General features: G+C 35.4%; 1 protein-coding gene across 3 annotated transcripts in view; it reads left to right on the plus strand.

Annotated features, from left to right (window-relative positions):
- Positions 1 to 21,438, plus strand: part of Spata6l (spermatogenesis associated 6 like) — a 50,718-nt gene that overhangs the window by 9,561 nt on the left and 19,719 nt on the right. For all 3 annotated transcript variants that reach the window (XM_047525201.1, XM_047525203.1, XM_047525202.1), the window contains exons 5-6: positions 5,290 to 5,331; positions 15,313 to 15,437. In XM_047525201.1, coding sequence (XP_047381157.1) covers positions 5,290 to 5,331; positions 15,313 to 15,437 — 167 coding nt within the window. The remainder of the gene's footprint in view (positions 1 to 5,289; positions 5,332 to 15,312; positions 15,438 to 21,438) is intronic.

The raw sequence follows: 21,438 nt of genomic DNA on the forward strand, positions 1-21,438 counted from the left end.
GCTTATACTTCTGGTGTCATATCTAAGAAACTGTTATTTAATTCAAGGTTACAAAGATTTATGTGTAAACGTAAAAGTTTTACAATTTTGACTCTTACATTTGGGTCTGTAATCTATCTTCTGTTGATTTTTGTGAATGGTGTGAGATATGGACCTATTTTCATTATTTTGCATGTGGATATTCATTTGTCTTAGCACCATTTCATAACAAAGATTGCAAAGACTTTTCTTTCCCTCACTGAAGTATCTTGGTACCCTTCTTGAAAACCAAGCTACTCTAATGTGAGGGTTTATTTTTAGTTTCCCAATTCTGTTCCACTGATCCATATGCCTGTTGTTGGTGTGCCAACGTGCAACCTCAATTATTCTAACTTTGTGGGAAGTTTTGAAATCAGGAAATGTGGGTCTTCCAGCTTCCAGTTTAGTTCTTTTTTCAAGACTTTTTTTTTTTTTTACTGTGCTGGGGATTGAACTCAGGGCCTTGTGCAAGCACTCTACCAACTGAGCTATATCCCCAGTCCTAAGACTTTTTTTTCCCCTAATTGGTGTCACTTCAGTTTTCATATGATTTTAGAATCAGTTTGTCACTTTCTGTGAAAAATCTAACTGGGATATTAATAGGGATTTCATTGAATCTGTAGATCAATTTGGGGAATATTGCCATCTTAACAATATTAAGTCTTCCAATCATGAACATGGGATGCGTTTCCATTTGTTTAGGTCATTTTAAGCTTATTTTCAATGTTTTATAATTTTAAGTGTACAATTCTTGCATTTCCTTTGTTAAATGTTAAGTATTTTATTCTTTTTGATGCTATGGTAAATGAAATTTAAACATTTTTCCATTTTCAGATTGTTTATTTCAGTGTATAGAAATGCAGCTGACTTAGTCACTGATATTATATTCTGCAAACATGCCAGACTCATTTAATGATTCTAGTAGTTTTTGTTTTTTATTTATTTATTATGATTCTCTACACACAAAATTAGGTTGTCTACAAATGGAAATAGTTCTACTTCTTCCTTTACAATCAGTCTGCATTTTATTTCATTTTCTTGTTTAATTCCCTGACTAGAGATTATAGTCCCCTATTGAATAAAAGCAATAAAAGAGCCTCCATTTCTTGTTCCCAATGTTTGGGAGAAAGCATTGGGTTTTCATCACTAACATGATGTTACATAGATTTTCATAGATTCCCTATAATAGGTTGAGGAAGCTTCCTTCTAGTCCTAGTTTATAGATTTTTTTTTACGAGTACTAATAATTTTGATTTTGAATTAGCATCCACTTTTTAAACATAAGCTTATTTTCTCCTGGCAGCATCAGGGCTCCATCATTCTTGGTATAGTTTTCCATTTCTACAACATATCCACATGGCTCTAGCAGTGTCCAGAAAGAAGAACTTACGGGCATCTCTCCTGCCAAGCAGACTCTGCTCCCCATTTCGTTACTTCCTTTTAACAGGACATTTAGACATTTACCTGTGAACTTCAAGTAACTGCTTCTGTCACAGCATGACCTTCTGGAAATAGTGACTGCTTACTTCAAACCTAAAAATTACAACTCCTGAGGCAAATCTGTTTGGATAATGCCCTGAGGTCAATAAGGGTATTCCTTTCCTGATCTTCCTCTTCCTGCTCTCCCTGACCTCTGTGTGTGTGTGTGTGTGTGTGTGTGCGCGCGCTCCTGCGGCCTTTGGGCATGCCATCTTTCCCCCAGGGTCTGTAAATTCTAAAAACTTTGACTTTTGCCAAATGTGATGGTGTACACCTGTAATCCCAGCAGCTCGGGAGACTGAGGCAGAATTGCAGGTTGAAAGCCAGCCTCAACAACTTAGGGAGGCCTTAAGCAATTTAGACCCTGTCTCAAAATTTCAAAACAGTTAAAAATGGACTGGGGATGTGGCTCAGTGATTAAGCACCTCTGGATTCAATCCCTGGTACCAAAACAACAAACAAGAAAAAACTCTTAAATTTTCACACTGTGGTTGTGTTGTTGAAGCTGTACCTGCAATTCAACTGATAACACTGAGGGAGTCCCTAGAGTTCTTCTGCGTGTGGATAATTTTTTTTTTTTTTTTTAGTGACAAAAGAATGTTAAACTTTATCACATGCTGTTTTTGATCATGTGCTTTTTAATACTTTATTTTGTTCATATATTAATTTATTTTCAGACATTAAGCCAACTTTGCATTCCAGGAGTAAATTTCACATGGTTAATGGCACACAGTCCTTTCTATATATTACTTTATTTTGTGTTCTAGTATTGTGTTGAGGATTTTGGGATCTATAGTTATAAAGAGATATTGGTCAATAGTTTTGTTTTCTGGTGATATCTTGGTCTGGTAATACTAGCCTCACAGAATGAGTTGGAAAATGTTTTTCCTCTTTAATTTAATAGTATTAATTCTTCTTTAAACTTGTGATAGAATTCACCAGTGAAGTTATCTGGGCCTGAACTTGTCTTTAGGTTGTTGTTGTGTTTTTAATTACAAATTTAATCTTTCCGCTTATTGTAGGTCTCTTCAGTTTTTCTATTTTTTTCTTGAGTCAGTTTTGGTAGATTATATCTTTTAAGAATTTAAGTTGTTTAATTTGTTGTCATAAAGTTGTTCATAGTATTCCCTTACAATTCTTTTTATTTCTATAAGATCAGTAGTAATGTCCTCTCATTTCCGATTTTAGTAATTTGAATCTTATCCTTTTTCTTGATGAATTTAACTAAAGATTTCTCAGTTGACTTTGTTGAATTTTCTAAAGAACCAGCTTTTGGATTCATTGACTTCATTGTTTTTCTGTTCTTTATTTTATTATTTTCTTCTTAATCTTCATTATTTTCTTTCTTCTGTTTGCTTTAGGTTTAGTTTGCTCTTTTATTCCCCCAGTATATTAATATGAAAGGTTAATTAGTAGATAACCAACACATTCTTAATCTTTTTTGGGGTACTGGGGATTGAACTCAGGTTTACTGGACCACTGAGCCACATTCCCAGCCCTATTTTATATTTTATTTAGAGACAGGGTCTCACTGAGTTGCTTAGCACCTCACTTTTGCTACACATTCTTAATCTTTATGAATTTTTCAGTTCAAATTATTCAGTTGAAAGAATTAGGATCAAGGTCACAGGTAATAGCAGAATCTCATAGAGAAAGAACCAGAAGTAAATGCTGGGTGACCTAAGGTAGTGCTGGAAAGAAGATAGGATTAGGAACAGGCTAGGCATCCTGCCAACATACAGGGTGGATTAAGGAGTTTGAAATTTGGCATATAATGAGTCTGTGTCCACAGATAGTGCAAGCTAGAGACCACTGAACAGATGTTCTGAAACAGAATGGTAGAACAGTAAAACAGTGGTTCAGAAAACCAGATATATAACAAATAGAAAATCTACAGGAATCAAAGGTACAAAAAGGTGTATTCATCAGAAACAATAAGTGAAACTTTGAAGGAGTCAATGGGATGTGGGCATGCTCAAATCTCACAGCATCTAGAGAAAACCCTGGTTTCTATTCACGCTATTCACTACAACTGGAAACTTAGGAAGAGGAGTTGGTAGGGGTAGTTTAACATTGGACAGGTTGAGTTTAGAGTGTCTGTAAGATCTAAATAGAGGTGTTTCATTGCTAGCAGGCAATTAAAAACTGTAGGTATTTTATAAAGTATCCTAATCAACTTGTTCTTTGGAAGAATGGGATTTTTCAGTGAAATATCTGTGGGTAAGAGCACCAGCCCTGGGAACAGACTGCTTGGGTTCCAATAGAGCTATGTCACTGATAGCCATGTGACCTTGCTGTGCTTTTCTCTTTGAGATTTAGTTGTCTCGTTCATAAAATTAGAGGATAGATGTTATTGAACTCTTTGGGTTGTGATGAGAATTAATTGAATATAAGGAATTTTGAACCTGAAACAAATTAAGTACTTAACGTTACTGTTGCAGTGATGGTTGACAAATATATGGTTCCCCTCCCATTTTAAAAGTCTAAAATTTCAGTCTTTCCTGGTTTTAAGTTTCTTGGAATTTAAGTTTTGCCTTTTGCATTCACATATTTTCATATAAAAGTGAAAATTTACTTCTATTGTCTATTTTAAAATGTTTTCACTCCTAGTATTATTTTGTGGGAATTATTATCTTTATTGATTTTGTATTGTTATATCATTTGTTTTAATTCACTTTTAAGATTTGAATTTTATTCTTGTCCTTATAGATATTATAGACTGACTCATTATTTCTAAATGTATTTTGAACTCAATAATAAAGTTATATTTTATCTTTTAATTTATATAATCATTTGATACACTTAGGTAAGATAAACTTGTATGTTAATGGGTAACATTTTGAATTTTTAAGATGAAAAGTACATGGTTATTTTAATGTTCTATGAATATAATTTTTTCATTTTTTAAAATTTATTTAGTTTTTAGTTGTAGATGGACACAATATCTTTTTAAAAATTTATTTGTTTATTTTTTTGTGGTACTGAGGATTGAACCCAGTGCCTTTCAAGTGCTAGGCAAGCACTCTACCACTGAGCTACAGCCCGGGCCTGTGTACACTTTTAACAGACAAAATATTACATGTTTTATCTGTACTTTTCTGGAGATGAAATGCTATTTTTATAACTCAGTTTCCCTCATTTCACTTCCTTAATTTATTGACACCTGAGACATTGTTGGTGTGGAACTTATTTTTAATTATAGTTGTTCCTGGGGCTGGGGTTGTGGCTCAGTGGTAGAGCACTTGGCCTAGCATGTGTGAGGCACTGGGTTAGATTCTTAGCACCACATATAAATAAATAATAAAAAGGTCAAAATTTTAATAAAAAAATTATAGTTGTTCCTTGATATCCATGGGAAATTAGTTCCAGGACCTCCAAACATATCAGAATCCACAAATATTCAATTTCCTTATATAGAATGATGTCGTATTGACTTATACAACCTATGCCCACCCCTCCCATATAGTCAAATCATATCCATATTACTTATAATATCTAATAGACTGCAAGTGCTGTGTAAATAGTTGTTATTCTGTATTGTTTGGGGAATAGTGATAAGAAAAAGTCTGTATATGTTTAGTACTGATGCATTTTTAGAAATATTTTCTAACTGCAGTTGGTTGAATATGTGGATGTGGAACCTGTGGAAACAGAACCTATGATTATGGAGGACTGGCTGCATTGTTGTTATTGATAATGTAAATGGGGTGTTATGGTAGTTTAAAATTAGCATTTAACAAAAAACTGTGGCCGCTTTTTGAAGTATTAAAATCCCACTTTTTTCCTTTTTAGGCTTCCTAACGAGGTTTGAATTAATACAGCTAGTGCCTCCAGGTAATGTGCCAGCAATGTACTTCTAAACCAACTTAATTTAATTTTAAAAGGATTTTGACATGACAAAATGGGAACTGGCATTTACACACTGAGCTTTTATATAACACATAACTTTTTATGTTTATATATGTGACTTTACTGTGTTCTTCTCTTTGAGATTTAGTTGCCTCGTTCATAAAATTAGAGGATAGCTGTTATATCTTGGGGTTGTGACAAGAATTAAAAAGTATATGTGGAACCAGCCAAGGTGTCTATCAGGGGATGAATGGGTAAAGAAAATGTTGTATATATACACAATAAGTTTTGTTTAACCATTAAGAAAAATGAAATTATGGCATTTGCAGGAAAATGGATGGAACTAGAGACCATCTTGTTAAGTGAACTTTAAGTCAAACTCAGAAGATAATGGTCGGTTGTATGTTTTCTATCACATATAGAAAATAGAAAGGAAGAAGGAAAACAAAGGTGGTGTGGATCTCCTAAAAATCAAAAGGAGATCAGTAGAGAAAAGGGACCAAGGGGTGAGATGCAGAGAGGGAGAGGGGAAAAACTAGGGAGTGATATTAGCCAAATGATATTGTTGTATTGTGTGCATGTATGAAAATTGTAATAACAAATCCCACCAATATGAACAACTATAATGCACCAATAAAAATTTGGGAAAAAAGTACATAATATACACTTTTCCCCCTGCCAATCTATTGAATTTTGTCCACACTCTAATTCCAGAATATTTTTTTGTCCCTCCAGAGAGAAACCCCATACTTAGTAGTTATTCCTCTTTCCCTCCTCCCTACAACCCCTGACTATTGCTGATCTACTTGATTTGCCTATTCTAGAATCTCATATAAATGGAAAGCTACTCTATATAGCTTTTTGGGTCTGACTCTTTTATTTATCATAATATTTTCAAGGTTTAGGCACGTTGTAACATGTATCAGATCTTAATTCCTTTTTATGCCCAAATAAAACTCTTTTGTTTATACATACCACGTTTTGTTTATCCATTTGTCAGTTGATAAACACTGAAGTTGTTTCCCCTTTTTGGATATTATGAATAGTGTTGTTGTGAACATTCACATACAAATCATTGTGTATTTCTTTTGGTTCTCTTGGGTGAGTGTGAATTTTCTATGTTATACAGTAATTCTTATAAACTTTTGTGAAACTGCCAAACTGAGTGTGTTTTTTCACATTTTTAAATGGTTGAACAAAAAATTTCAAGAGAAGAATATTTAGTAATGTGAAAATTATATGAAATTCAGATTTATCATCTAAAAGAAAGTTTTACTGAAACATAGCCACATTTATGTGTGTATTGCTTGTAGCTCTTTTACAGTACAGTGACAGTTAAGTAGTTGTGACCAGATGGCCTGCAAAGCCTAAAGTATTTACTATCTGTCCCTTTATAGAAAAAGTTTGTGACCCCTGTGCTAGAATCATGGGACTCTAGGAAAAACCTATTCTGTGATCCTTTTGCTTTGCATTGTCTTGAGACCTGAGCTGGAAGAGAGCTAGTCTCATAAATAGTCTTTCAGCATGACTGTGATTTTAGGGTTGTCTTTATAGCTCTGTGGTGTGTGTGTGTGTGTGTGTGTGTGTGTGTGTGTGAGAGAGAGAGAGAGAGAGAGAGAGAGAGAGAGACATCTAAAACTCAGAAAATTCTGATCTTTGATCTTTGCTATTTACACATTTCTGCTTTTTTTTCCTTTCTCAAAATGAAAATAACTTAATTGTTTTTTACTGCAGAAAGCATCCAAAAGTCACATCATCCTGAAAGAACCTTTAGTCATGTTTCTTGGTATTTCTCTGTGGTTAGTGCACATTGTTAGGGACTTTTTATATGTGTCATATACATTTTCTTGTTACTAGTTTTTCATCATTTTATGTCCCTGTTTCTTTCTTTTTTTTTTTTTTTGGTACTAGAGATTGAACCTAGGGGTGCTTAACCACTGAGTTATATCCCCAGCCCTTTTTATTTTTTATTTTGAGACAGGGTCTCACCAAGTTCCTTAGGGCCTTTCTAAGTTGCTGAGACTGGTCTTGAATTTGTGAACCTCCTGCCTCAGCTCCCAAGTGGCTGGAATATCAGGCATATACTACTGTGGCCACTGCCAGGTTCACTTTTCTTTTAGTTTCCACCTAAGAAAGAAAACCTGCAATACTTTTTTTTCCTGTGTCTGACTTATTTCTCTTAGCATGATGTCATCCAGTTCCATTCATTTTCCTGCAAAGGCAGGATATCATTTGTCTCTAAGGCGGAATAAGATTCCATAGTGTCATTTCTAATGATCAATTGATTTTGATAGCCACGAAGAACTAAATTAATTTACTTATGTGTTTTTAAGGGCTATAAAAGAATATCTGTAATATTTTGGGTTTTGTTTTTCTTATTCTACCTAGTTCACCTAGTTACCCATAGTTTATCATTTTTCAGTAGCTATCTATTTTTCCACAGTGTTATCCTCAAGTTGTTGAGCATTTAGATTTTGTCTTTCACATATTTATAAAAATTATTTTGCCTTAGTTTATTTATGAAGAATAGAATTACTAAATTAAACTGTGCCTTGTGAACCTGGGGTTAAGTGATCACCTGTAAGGTTTCACTGCTACATCTACATCTACCAGTGCAGAGCACACCCATTCTGCATATCCAGCTGAATATTATTTTAATTTACTGTGTTTATAAAACGTGATAATTTCTTTTTTTAGAGTACTTTTTAAAATTCGTTCTAATTAGTTATTTATGACAGTGGAATGCATTTTGACACGTCATACATAAATGGAGTATAACTTTTCATTCGTCTGGTTGTACGTGATGTAGAGTTATACAGGCCATGTAATCATATAATGCACATAGGGTAATAATGTCTGATTCATTCTACTATCATTCCTACAATAATTTCTTTAAGATATATTTTATCATGTTTTATGGCTCCATTTTTAAAAGATGATTTGTGAAAATCCTACATTTAAAATTGGCTTCTTAAAAATTTCCATTTTCCCATATTATGAATTGCTTTCTGCCTTTCCTTCTGTATAAAGTGACTATCAATGTCCTTGATTAATTGTGGTGTCTGGTTATAAATCCCTAACATTTTAACCAATGTCATTAGTTACTTATAGTCAATACATATATATTTACCCTTTTTTGTTGTGTTGTTTTGGTATTTTATTTGTAAACTTCCTTTTTCTGAAGAGAGCATGAGAGAAGGAAGGTGAACCTGGCAGATGCCTCAGCTAAAGAGTGGGAGTAGTGGAGGATTTCAAATGAGGATCGTATTCCTGGCTATAATTGGATATCACCAGAGCAGGTCAAGGGCCCTGTGAAGTGGTGTAGACCCAGGCATCTATAGTTCTTTCTTCTACTTCTTGGTCAGCCTCTGGAAACACACAAGAACCCTACTCTGTGTGAATCTAGGGATAGACACTCTTGGATATATCATTACTTTTTAAGACAGACAGAACAGAACTACCTGCTGTTCAGAAATTCTTACTGAAGGTTTTTCAGCTAAAAAGTGACAGGCTAAAATCAGGCCACTGAGTTTTTTTCCACAAGTTTTTTTTCTTACTTGACCTAATTTTATGTTCAAACATATATCACTGCTAACTGGCAAGTTGTATTTTAATATACTAATAAAGTAGAGTATGCTTATTTTGATCTTATTAAATTTTGTATGAATTTAAAATTACCTTAATACCTCATCGTATAAAATGTAGCTAACATAGAGGTATATAGAACAAAAAGTAAAAAAAAAAATCCATTCATCAACAACTTCTAACAGATACTTCATTGACAGTTTGTTATGTATCATTTTTTGTTATGTACCTTTTTAAATCTTTTAAAATGCATTTAGTATATATCTTGTATTTAGTATATTTAACCAACCTTAACACATGCATACACTTCTACACACTGTATATATGATATTTTTATAGATGTGTGTGTATATTAAATATACATATTTTACAACTTGCTTCTTAAAATTTAATTCATGTTGGACTCCTGCATATTTTTTATGTGACCAAAATCCATCTTGGAGAAGGTTGCAAGAATAGTTTTTTGTAAGTAATGATGATTGGAGAATATTCAAGCTGAATGCATCCATGCTGGTTCTAACTTACAAGTTAATCATGCAATATGGGAAACTTATGCTTGTTTTCTTTTTGTTTACAGTCCTCCAATTTAAGATTGTAATTTTTGTGGAATTAAGTTTGAATTACTCAAAATAACAATTAATTTCACTCAGCTTAGGTGCCATGCAGATTAACTGATTAATTGTTCAGCATATGTTATTGAGAGTATACTTTACACCTGTCTACCCTGTGCTAGACTTCCTGGTATGATACTGGTGATTCCAGGCACCAGTTGATGGCAGTGAGCCCTCATGATCTGCTGGTCCTTCATACTAACTTCTTGTATAAAGTCTTGTGTGGGCTGCACTGTGAAGTCACATAGAACACATATAGACCAATTTTTCTTTGGCTGATTTGTTATCTTTTCATTTTGCTGTAGATAGTACTTTATTGTTCGATACTTTTAGCTTCACTTTCAAACACACTTATCCATCAAAAGACATTTGACCATTAAGCTATGAATACAAGTAGTGATACTAAGATTTGTATATAGTTTTATGCTAAGGAGTGACGAAGTCCAGTGATTTTGCTTATAAAAAAGATCTCTTCAGCTCTTCAGTTTACAAAGATGGGAAAAAAACTGGACACAGGGGGGCAGTGTAATCCTGTTTGACAATGAGCTTAGTGCTTTTTATTAATCTCCTAAGCAAATACCTTCTCTTTGGGTAATCCATGTAAATTCAGTACAACTATAAAATCCTACTTTAATGGGCACCCATTCACTTAATGGGAGTTTGATTTTATATTTCACCAGTTGTATTCACTAGGTGTCAGCACAGAAAGAACTCTTGCCTTAGTTGATCTGGTTTTTGAATTCTTACTTTGCCATGCATCATGACAAATGTCTTAAATTCTCAGAGCTTCTGTTTCCCTGACTGTAAAGAGAGAAATGATAATTCTCTGTCTAGAATCATATTGTCAATTCTGATATGCTCTATAAATGTTAGAGATTTCTTAAACCAATGTTATTAAAATTATTATTTTTCTTAAAGATGCATTCATTTCCTTTTTTTGGTTAGATGTCTGTCATCATTGGCATTGATGATGTCACTGTCTATGCCACTTAGTCTTTGGAGAACACTGAGTTCTTTCAGACACTTCATTTGTCCTGAGACTTGCTCAGCCTGTGAATGAGTTCATTATTTATAACCTCAACTCTGATTGTAACATCCCCTTAATATGCTGACATTTTTACACTTGGTGGCAGTTTGGGGTGTCTGGAAAATGACCAAACCAGAGAAACTGTATTAAGAATCTTTGGAGCATTCTATTTATTTTTCTAACCTTGTTTCAGTCTATTTTTAATCTTACTATTCTGAATATAGTAGATGAGCTCACTTTCACTTCTTCGACCTCTTATTTTTAATCTAAATTCTTGCTACATATATAAATAATAATGTAGTGTTGTTTTTTTGGATGTAGTGACAAGAACTGGCTGAACACATTTGAAAGTTAAGAGTACAAAAGAAAAGCCTATTTCATACCACACATCTAGGTGTTTGTTCCCATCAGGAACATAATGATGTTCACAGAGACCAGAGTAGTGCTGGGACAGCCATTAAGCAGGTGCCAGGGAGCAGTCATGACAATGACAGGTAATGTCAGTCACTGCTTCATATGTTACACCTGTTTTGTCATTTGTCCTCACAGCAGCCCTAAGGATCAGGTACTAGGATGATTTTTACATTTACCTAAAGAGAAAGCAGAAGCTGAAGAATTCACATAGTTTGCCTAAGGTCACATAGGTAATAAGTGGTGAAGCAGAGATTTGAAGCCAGCTTTTATTGACCCTAGAACCTGGGTTGTTATTCAGTGGGCCACAACCTTCAGTAGAAAGTTGTTTTTGTGTTGCTAGTGATAGGTGACAAAATTGGTACACCACTTCCCATTTTCAGGTTGCACTTCAGTGTTCAGTTGGAGGAAGAGTCTGTTTTGAGCCAACAAGAGTGGAGAGGTCATACCCGTCACAGAGGACACTATAAAATGAGCACCGGGCTGGGGAGATAGCTCAGTTGGTAGAGTGCTCACCTCGCAAGCACAAGGCCCTGGGTTCGATTCCCAGCACTGCAAAAAAAAAACAAAAAACAAAAAAAAAAAAATGAGCACCGATGAAAAAGGAGGCTGGGTTAAGACTAGTGAACAAAGCAGGAGACTCTTCCCATCTGTCTCCCCACCTCCTCTCTATCTATTTACTCCCAGTAATTGATTTGATGGAATCTACTTCTTTTCACTCAGGGCCCTTATAACTTTTAACTATATATTTATTTTTTAATATTTTAATGCATTAATTTAAAATATATTATTTTTTAATGTGTTAGTAATATTTAACATATTAGCACTTGTGGACTGCAGACTTCAGAAGGGCAGGAATTGTATTTATCATGTTCACTAGTATACATCCAGTCTCTAGTACTCTTGGCACATAGTAGATTCTCAATGAATATTTCTTGAATAATGAATGAAACAAAATGAATGCAGAGTAAAAGTTGAAAAATATTTTAAAGCATGTGTAGTGTCTCTCTGTTTTTTTACAGTTGTGGAAACTGAGTCTCAGGGAGAGTACCTAATGCTTATTGAGTGGCTAGCACAAGCAAGTACTTAATTAATTTATCACATTTTATCCAAGCGTGGTAGTGCATGCCAGTAATTCCACCTACTTGGGAGGTTTAGGTAGAATTGAAAGTTCAGATTCAGACTGGGCAACTCAGCAAGACCCTGTCTTAAATAAAATTAAATTAAATTAAAGTAAATAGGACTGGGGATGTAGCTCAGTGGTAGAGCACACCTGGGTCAAGTCCGTAGAACCACATACACAAAAAAAGTCATTCATTTTCTTGAATGAACATGAGGATTACATTTATCAAGTACTCACTGTGTTAGAATTATTTTGTTCTGTAGGTCTGGAGACAGCATCTAGGATGTTGTACTTTACCATTCTTCTCTGAACATCTTTGGAATTCAGTTTTAAAATGTTTGTCTTTAATGATAATTCAAGGGGTCTGTAAAAGATGTTGACATTGTGGCCCCTTTTCAGATATGATTGTCTTAGTCAGGTCTGTAATTGTTGAAATGCCCTGAGTTCATGCCTTTCTAAGGACAGTTCTATCAAAAGAATAATGAACCAAAAAGACAAAGTCAGTGCTTTCACAGAGGAAGCAGATCATGAATAAATGCATCAACAACAAAACCAGTGATAAATGTGATATCAAAAATAAAATAGAGGGGCTGGAGCTGTAGCTCTTTGGCAGAGCACTTGCCTAGCATGTGTGAGGCACTGGGTTCGATCCTTAGTACCACATAAAAATACACAAATAAAATAAAGACATGCTGTCCATCTACAACTACAAAAATAAAATTAAAAAAAAAAAGAAAAGAAAATGGAGTGATATAATATGGAGCACTCCTTTGGGCTGAGTTGCTAACTTTCTGATGAGATGATATTTAAGTCAAGTCCATCATTTGATAGGTGGAAGCCAGCCATTCAAAGGTTAGAGGAAGGAACACTACAGGGTGAATAGTAGGACAAAACTTTGTGATAGAGGCAAACTTAGTGTGTTTGAGGAACAACAAGGATGGCAGCAGGGATGACAGGGAACAACCAAGGGTGAGAAGTAATAAATGAAGTAGAAGGTGACTAGAGGCCTGATTCTGTAGAGTTTTGAAGGTTGGGGTAAGTTGCTTAGGTTTTATTTTAATATTATGGGAAAACTGTTGGAAGTTTTAAGCAGATGAAAGGCACAGTCTGATGTATTTAAAATAACATAGACTGTGGAGAATGGGTTTGAGTGTGGGAGGGAGGGCGCTGGAAACCAGGGGATCACCTAGGAGGCCATGGCAGTGACCCAGGAGAGAAGTTAAGGGGTCAGGGCTGGAGTTAGGGTGGTAACTGTAATGATGAAGCAAAGGAAGCAGATTTTAGGTTTACTCTGGAGATAGAGCGAACAGGACTTGCTAATGGATTGATAAGAAGGGGTGAAAGAAAGAGTGGAATCACAGATGGATCTTAGATTTGGGGCTTGAACAACTGCTGCCGATTCTGTACTGGGAAGGTTAGGGGAGAGCTGATATTTTGGGGGTGGACTTCTGTTTTGGACCTGGTTAAGATGGAGAAACTAATACATTTAGGATAAAGCTTTAAACATAAATAGGATCTCAGTGAATGAGAATGAGAAGAAAGGACTAGCATAAGCTGTGGGGAGTACAATGAAGAGGAGGGAAGATTCATCCTCCATTTGTTGTGGCTGGATCATGTCTGGGGAGGGTGAGTAGAAAGAAATGATATTGTGACAAAAACATGGGATACTTTCTTTTTGTACTTTGAAACTTTCCTCATTGGCACCCAAACGTTAGTATTAGATGGAATAAATAGGAAGAAGAAATTAATCTGTCCTATTATTTGATGAAAGGTAAATTATTTTCTGTAGTTGGTATAGAAAAAAAAACCACCTCATTAGAATTTTTTTCACAAGTAAAGTGGTAGTCACCAAAAAGAAAACTACTATCCTAACTTCTTGGCTACTGGGTTTTTTGTTTGTTTGTTTGTTTGTTTTTGTTTTGTTTTGTTTTTGGTGGTAGTACTCTGTACAGAGGTCATTCTCAGTAAGTGCGTGGGTAGCACTTACTCAGCTGAAGGAATGGTCAGATGGTAGCCTAAGCTCAATAGTTGTCTATCCTATTAGACCTTATTAGCTCTTCTTTTGGTGATGAGGATTTTGTAACATCCTTTTTATCACACCAAAATAATGTTCATAGTTAATATAATCACCTTATACAAATCACTACAAAAATCAATGTAATATTCTCTACTATAATATAAGGGAGAAATAAAAGGACAGAAGTTTATAATAAAATGATATGCATATCAACATATAAAGTTGAGCATAGTGAGATATTTAAATGTGACTTGGTTTTCAAAATGCCAAACAGGTCTTGGTGAAGATTCAAACAATACAAAGTAAAATTGTTCCTTGATTTATGCAATACCCTCATCCTTCAAAAATTCAGTTTATTTTTAAAATCATGCAAAAAATGCTTAGTACTTAGATGTAACGTAGATTTAAGGTCTTGACTCAGAGAGTCATCAGGCAGGTTTTAGCCTGAAAGAATGTCTTATAGGACTATAGAAAATCATACAGGTAGGGAATGTTGTCCAAGAGGCAGGAGCATTGTGAGCACTGCAGGACACCTTACCACCTTTGGCTCCTGCCCATAAAATGCCTCACAAATGTCCAGAATGTCTCTGGGGTTGATACCACCCCTGATGAGAGCCACAGGTCCAACTGTTCTCTGGGCCAGTGGTACCCCTGTAAGGTAGACAGTGAACCCCAACTTAAACAGTAACCTTTGTGTGCACAGGGGTGTGTCTGCCTTGTTCTTGTCTATTCCTGGGGCCTGGCCAAGGTTTGTCCTTGGTAAACATTTGGTGAGGGGAAGAATGAAAGGATGGTTGGAAAGATAGATTCTCTTCTTTGTTCTGTTTTGTGTAGCAACCCTTTAGTTTCTCTAATTTGTTATGACTTGAGAAGATTGATAAAAATTATCCATGAGAGGGGCTGGGGTTGTGCTCCGTGGTAGAGCACTTACCTAGCACTGGGTTTGATTCTCAGCACCACATATAAATACATGAATAAAATAAAGGCCTACCAACATCTAAAAAGTATTTTAAGAAAATTATTCATGAGATAAAAAGTAGTAGAAATTATTTTCCCCTTGAAAAACAAGTGCTGGTACCAAAATGTCTATTTTCATTTATGTGCATCTCTGCCATTATCTGTCTGAATTTTATTTTGTTAAACTTAAGGGGTATAGATCCACATATTTGTGCCTCTTCTCCTTCTTTTCTAGTGTGGGAAGAGTTGGCCTACTATGAAGAAAACACACGAGATTTTCTTTTCCCTGAGCCCAAGCTGACACCTTCACACCCTGGAATACACAGGGAGTTACTTATGAAGACAGCCATAGGTTTTCCAGTAAGTCCTCTTGCCTATCTGGGCTTCTATTGGGAGAGAATTTCTTGGGAGATGAACATTTTATTCTCTAAAGTGTTGATCTTGGACAGATAACTTTATCCTGCTTAGTACCCCAGTGCTCTTTAGTGGCCTTGTTTAGATGCCCTGCTCAAGATACCAAATTATGCTGATTTCCACCATTGATCTAAGAGGTGGAAGTCTTATTATCCAATCAGGCTTAATCATTGGCATAATTACATTATCACAGAATTATAAGAAACTTGATTTCTCAACTTATTGTAGATTAACAGATTTGCTTAGTCATAGCAATTATGATAAGTAGAGAAGCAATAGAGTAATGTTATCTCTCATTTATTTTGTGCCTTCAACTTTTTATGCATATTTTTCTCCTAACATTTCTTAAGTTAGGCTAACTTGAGATCTTAAATGGCCTTCATTTAACAGAGGGAAAGTTAACAGAGGCCCACTAATTGCTATTACTGAAGCATCTATCTTCCTTCCTTCCCTCCTTCCTTCCTTCCTTCCTTCCTTCCTTCCTTCCTTCCTTCCTTCCTTCCTACTGAGGATTGAGTCCGAGGTACTTATATCCCCAGCCATTTTTATTTTTTATTTTGAGACAGACTTTTACTTAGTAGCTTAGGGCCTTGCTAAGTTGCTCAGGTTGACTTTAAACTTGGGATCCTCCTGCCGCATCATCTGGAGCCTCTAGAATTACAGGCATGTGCTACCATGCCTGGCTTACTGAAGGATCTTAAAAGACACAGCAGATATTTAGTTAATAATCTATTCAGAGGCAAATTCAAAGCATTTATTTGATGTTATTTTTGATGCTTTCTACTTTCAGAGCAACCCTGACAATTTTCTTGACTTTTAATGTCACTTGATGACCTCCATTTTAAAGGTCAAAACTGTGAATTTTGAAAAGCCTGTGTAATACTCATCTTTTCTGTTACTGTCTCATTAGTTGCTGTTATTATTATTCAGTTAAACATTACTATCTCCCCTTCATTGAGAGTACTGTGCAGAATATATGACCTGTAGGACCTTTGTTTCCATAATGCTTGTGATGATGGAGTTTCTAATTCGAATACTCCAAACAGCAAACATTCATCAAAAGTTATCCTGGTCAGCATTCTAATGTCTGTATCTTTAAGCCCTCCATTATTTTTGAGACTTTGACAAATATAACTGAAACCAATTTTTTTTCCAACACTGTCTTCATGTATCAGTTATACTCATGGACTTAGGATATGCTTGCCTTTATTATGATGAGTTACTGGGATATCACTTTTCAGAAGCTGAAATGAAATAAAACTTGATGAGAATCAGTCTGGGGAAACTCTCTTATATTGCCCAAATTCTCTGTTGAATAAAAGTCTTTTTTTTTTTTTTTTTTTTTTGTTACCTAGGATTGAACCCAGGGGCACTTAACCGCTGAGCCATATCCCCAGCCCTTTTTTATATTTTATTTAGAGACAGGGCCTCACTAAGTTGCTTAAGTTGCTTAGGGCCTCCCTAAGTTGTTGATACTGTCTTTGAACTTGTAATCTTCCTGCCTCAGTCTCCTGAGCCACTGTAAAAGTCATCTTTAAATGCTGGGCTGGGACCCAACTAAACATCAAGACATGGAGAAACACACTTTCTTTTGTTTTCTCACATTATCTGTTTAACTTTATGGACATAAACAGAAAAAAGGAACCATAGGATGCTGTGTTTATAATTATTTATTTATAAGTGTTTGTAATCATCAGAGAAGGAGCTTTAAAAATGTAGGGAAATAGCTTCACACATCAAAGGTATAAAGTATTAATTCTTACCGTTACATTAATCAAACTATATTTTAAACAGTTTGTAAAAAGAGGGGCTCTGTTTTCGCAAATATTCTATGAAACAAAATGAAAATGGTTGCCTCCAACAAAACAGAAAACCTCGAAGACATCAACAAATTTCTAGAGACATATGAATTACCTAAACTGAACAAGGAGGACATACACAACTTAAATAAACCAGTTTCAAGCAATGAAATAGAAGAGGTCATCAAAAGCCTACCAACAAAGAAAAGTCCAGGACCAGATGGGTTCTCAGCCGAGTTCTACAAAACCTTTAAAGAAGAGCTCATTCCAATACTCCTCAAACTATTCCATGAAATAGAAGAGGAGGGAACCCTCCCAAACTCGTTCTATGAAGCCAATATCACCCTGATACCTAAACCAGACAGAGACACATCGAGGAAAGAAAATTTCAAACCAATATCCTTAATGAACATCGACGCAAAAATTCTCAACAAAATTTTAGCAAATCGCATACAAATATATATTAAAAAGATAGTGCACCACGATCAAGTGAGTTTTATCCCAGGGATGCAAGGTTGGTTCAACATTCGGAAATCAATAAATGCCATTCACCATATCAACAGACTTAAAGTTAAGAATCACATGATTATTTCAATAGATGCAGAAAAAGCATTTGATAAAATACAGCACCCCTTCATGCTCAAAACACTAGAAAAAATAGGGATAGTGGGAACATTCCTTAACATTGTAAAGGCCATCTATGCTAAGCCCATGGCTAATATTATTCTAAATGGTGAAAAACTGAAAGCATTCCCTCTAAAAACTGGAACAAGGCAGGGATGCCCTCTTTCACCACTTCTATTCAATATCGTCCTTGAAACTCTAGCCAGAGCAATTAGACAGACCAAAGAAATTAAAGGGATACGAATAGGCAAAGAAGAACTCAAACTATCCCTATTTGCTGATGATATGATTGTATACTTAGAGGAACCAGGAAATTCCACCAGAAAACTTTTAGAACTAATAAGTGAATTCAGTAAAGTAGCGGGATATAAGATCAATGCATATAAATCTAAGGCATTTCTATACATGAGTGATGAATCTTCAGAAAGAGAAATTAGGAAAACTACCCCATTCACAATAGCATTGAAAAAAATAAAATACTTGGGAATCAATCTCACAAAAGAGGTGAAAGACCTCTACAATGAGAACTACAGAACACTAAAGAAAGAAATTAAAGAAAACCTTAGAAGATGGAAAGATCTTCCATGTTCTTGGATAGGAAGAATTAATATTTTCAAAATGGCCATACTACCAAAAGTGCTATACAGATTCAATGCAATTCCAATTAAAATCCCAATGATGTACCTTACAGAAATAGAGCAAGCAATTATGAAATTCATCTGGAAGAATAAAAAACCTAGAATAGCTAAAGCAATCCTCAGTAGCAAGAGCGAAGCAGGGGGTATTGCAATACCAGATCTTCAACTCTACTACAAAGCAATAGTAACAAAAATGGCATGGTATTGGTACCAAAATAGACAGGTAGATCAATGGTACAGAATAGAGGACACAGACACAAACCCAAATAAATACAATTTTCTCATACTATACAAAGGTTCCAAAAATATGCAATGGAGAAAAGATAGCCTCTTCAACAAATGGTGCTGGGAAAACTGGAAAACCATATGCAATAGAATGAAATTAAACCCCTATCTCTCACCCTACACAAAACTCAACTCAAAATGGATCAAGGACCTCGGAATCAGACCAGAGACCCTGCATCTTATAGAAGAAAAAGTAGGTCCAAATCTTCAACTTGTTGGCTTAGGATCAGACTTCCTTAACAGGACTCCCATAGCACAAGAAATAAAAGCAAGAATCAACAACTGGGATAGATTCAAACTAAAAAGCTTTCTCTCAGCAAAGGAAACTATCAGTAATGTGAAGAGAGAGCCTACAGAGTGGGAGAATATCTTTGCCAACCATACTTCAGATAGAGCGCTAATTTCCAGAATCTATAAAGAACTCAAAAAACTCTACACGAAGAATACAAATAATCCAATCAACAAATGGGCTAAGGAAATGAACAGACACTTCACAGAAGAAGATGTACAAGCAATCAACAGATATATGAAAAAATGTTCAACATCCCTAGTAATAAGGGAAATGCAAATCAAAACTACCCTAAGATTTCATCTCACCCCAATTAGAATGGCGATTATCAAGAACACAAGCAACAATAGGTGTTGGCGAGGATGTGGTGAAAAAGGAACACTCATACATTGCTGGTGGGGTTGCAAATTAGTGCCGCCACTCTGGAAAGCAGTGTGGAGATTCCTCAGAAAGCTTGGAATGGAAACACCATTTGACCCAGCTATCCCACTCCTTGGCCTATACCCAAAGGACTTAAAATCAGCATACTACAGAGATACAGCCACATCAATGTTCATTGCTGCTCAATTCACCATAGCCAGATTGTGGAACCAACCTAGATGCCCTTCAGTTGATGAATGGATAAAGAAACTGTGGCATATATATACAATGGAATATTACTCCACAATGAAGAATGATAAAATTATGGCATTTACAGGCAAATGGATGAAATTGGAGAATATCATGCTAAGTGAGATAAGCCAATCTCAAAAAACTAAAGGACGAATGATCTCGCTGATAAGCGGATGAGGACATATAATGGTGGGTGGGAGGGGTTAACATTAGGTTTAGGGTTAGGTTTAGGGTTAGGGATAAGGAGAGCGGTAAGAATGAAGGAAAGAAGGACTGTATAGAGGGGAAAGAGGGGTGGGAGGGGTGGGGGGAAGGAAAAAAAATAATCAAACATCATTGCCCTATGTAAACGTATGATTACACAAATGGTATGCCTTGACTCTATGTACAAATAGAGAAACAACATGTATCCCATTTGTATACAATAATAAAAAAAAAAGGTTGCCAAAATATTAACAATAGCTCTTGTTCATTGTGTGCTCACTAGATAGCAGGTACTGTGCTGAGCTCATTTCATGGATTGTTTTGTTCAAACCTCCTTCACTTTGTGAGGCAACTGCTATTCTTTTTCCCATTTTGTGGATGGGAAGCTGGTGTAGGGGTTTCAGAAATGTACTGAGGGCCGCAGAGCTGGTGGGTGGTGGATCAGGGGTTCTTTGTTTCATTGTTGGCACTCTTAGTGCATTATGCTAGTTCTCTTTCATTTATTTCAGCCAACTCTTCTATTTCTTTCTATTAACATTATAGGAAGTGAGAATTAATTACACATACAGTCAACAAATTATTCACTTTATTTTCTCAATTTATCAATTTGTTAATAATTAGATTTCTTATAGGGCACGCACAGTCTCATATGCCTGTGTAATCCCAGTGACTCAGGAAGCTGAGGCAGGAGGATCACGAGTTCAAAGCCAGCCTCAGCAAAAGCAAGGTGCTAAGAAACTCAGTGAGATCTTGTCCCTAAATAAAATACAAAATAAGGCTGGGAATGTGGCTCAGTAGTTGAGTGTCCCTGAGTTCAATCCCTGGTATCCCTGCTCCCCTCCCCCAAATTAAATTTCTTTCCTTTACTAAAATGGGATATTTTTTTGCATTTTTAATTTCACTTGGTACCTTAATAGTCTTCTAGACAGTATAGTACTGAGGAAAAATAGCAGCATCAGTTAAGGAAACCAAATTCATATTGAGTTTGGAAATAATTCTGATGAACATAAATATTTGATATAAGATATAAAATAAATTTTTCAAAGCAGGTAGATAGGAGAAGAGAATCTCTATTCATCCCTCCTTCTAGATAATCTCATTCAATTTCACTGTCTCATGATAAACGGAGTAATTAATAGTGCAGACACTGGAGCCAGAATTCCTGAGTTCAGTTACCAGCTCTGTCATTACTAGACAGAAAAGTTATTCAAACTGTATCTTAGTTTACTCATCTACTAATGGAGATTCCATTGGGACCTACTTCATGGGGTTATGTTAGGATTAGATGAGTTAATACTTTCAGCATACTTAGACCTGAATCTAGTACATAATACATATTACATAAGTGTTTAGCTATTCTTATTATGTATGTGTTTTGGATAATATATGTGGATTATGCCAACCACAGAAGAGCAAGTAGGTTCTTGCATGATTTCAAGTTAGGATGAGGTGGGGAAAGAACTGTTTCCAATAATTTAATTACTGCTTTTATGCTG

This window comes from Sciurus carolinensis, chromosome 14 (assembly GCF_902686445.1).
Source record: "Sciurus carolinensis chromosome 14, mSciCar1.2, whole genome shotgun sequence".
Classification (NCBI taxonomy): Eukaryota; Metazoa; Chordata; class Mammalia; order Rodentia; family Sciuridae; genus Sciurus; species Sciurus carolinensis.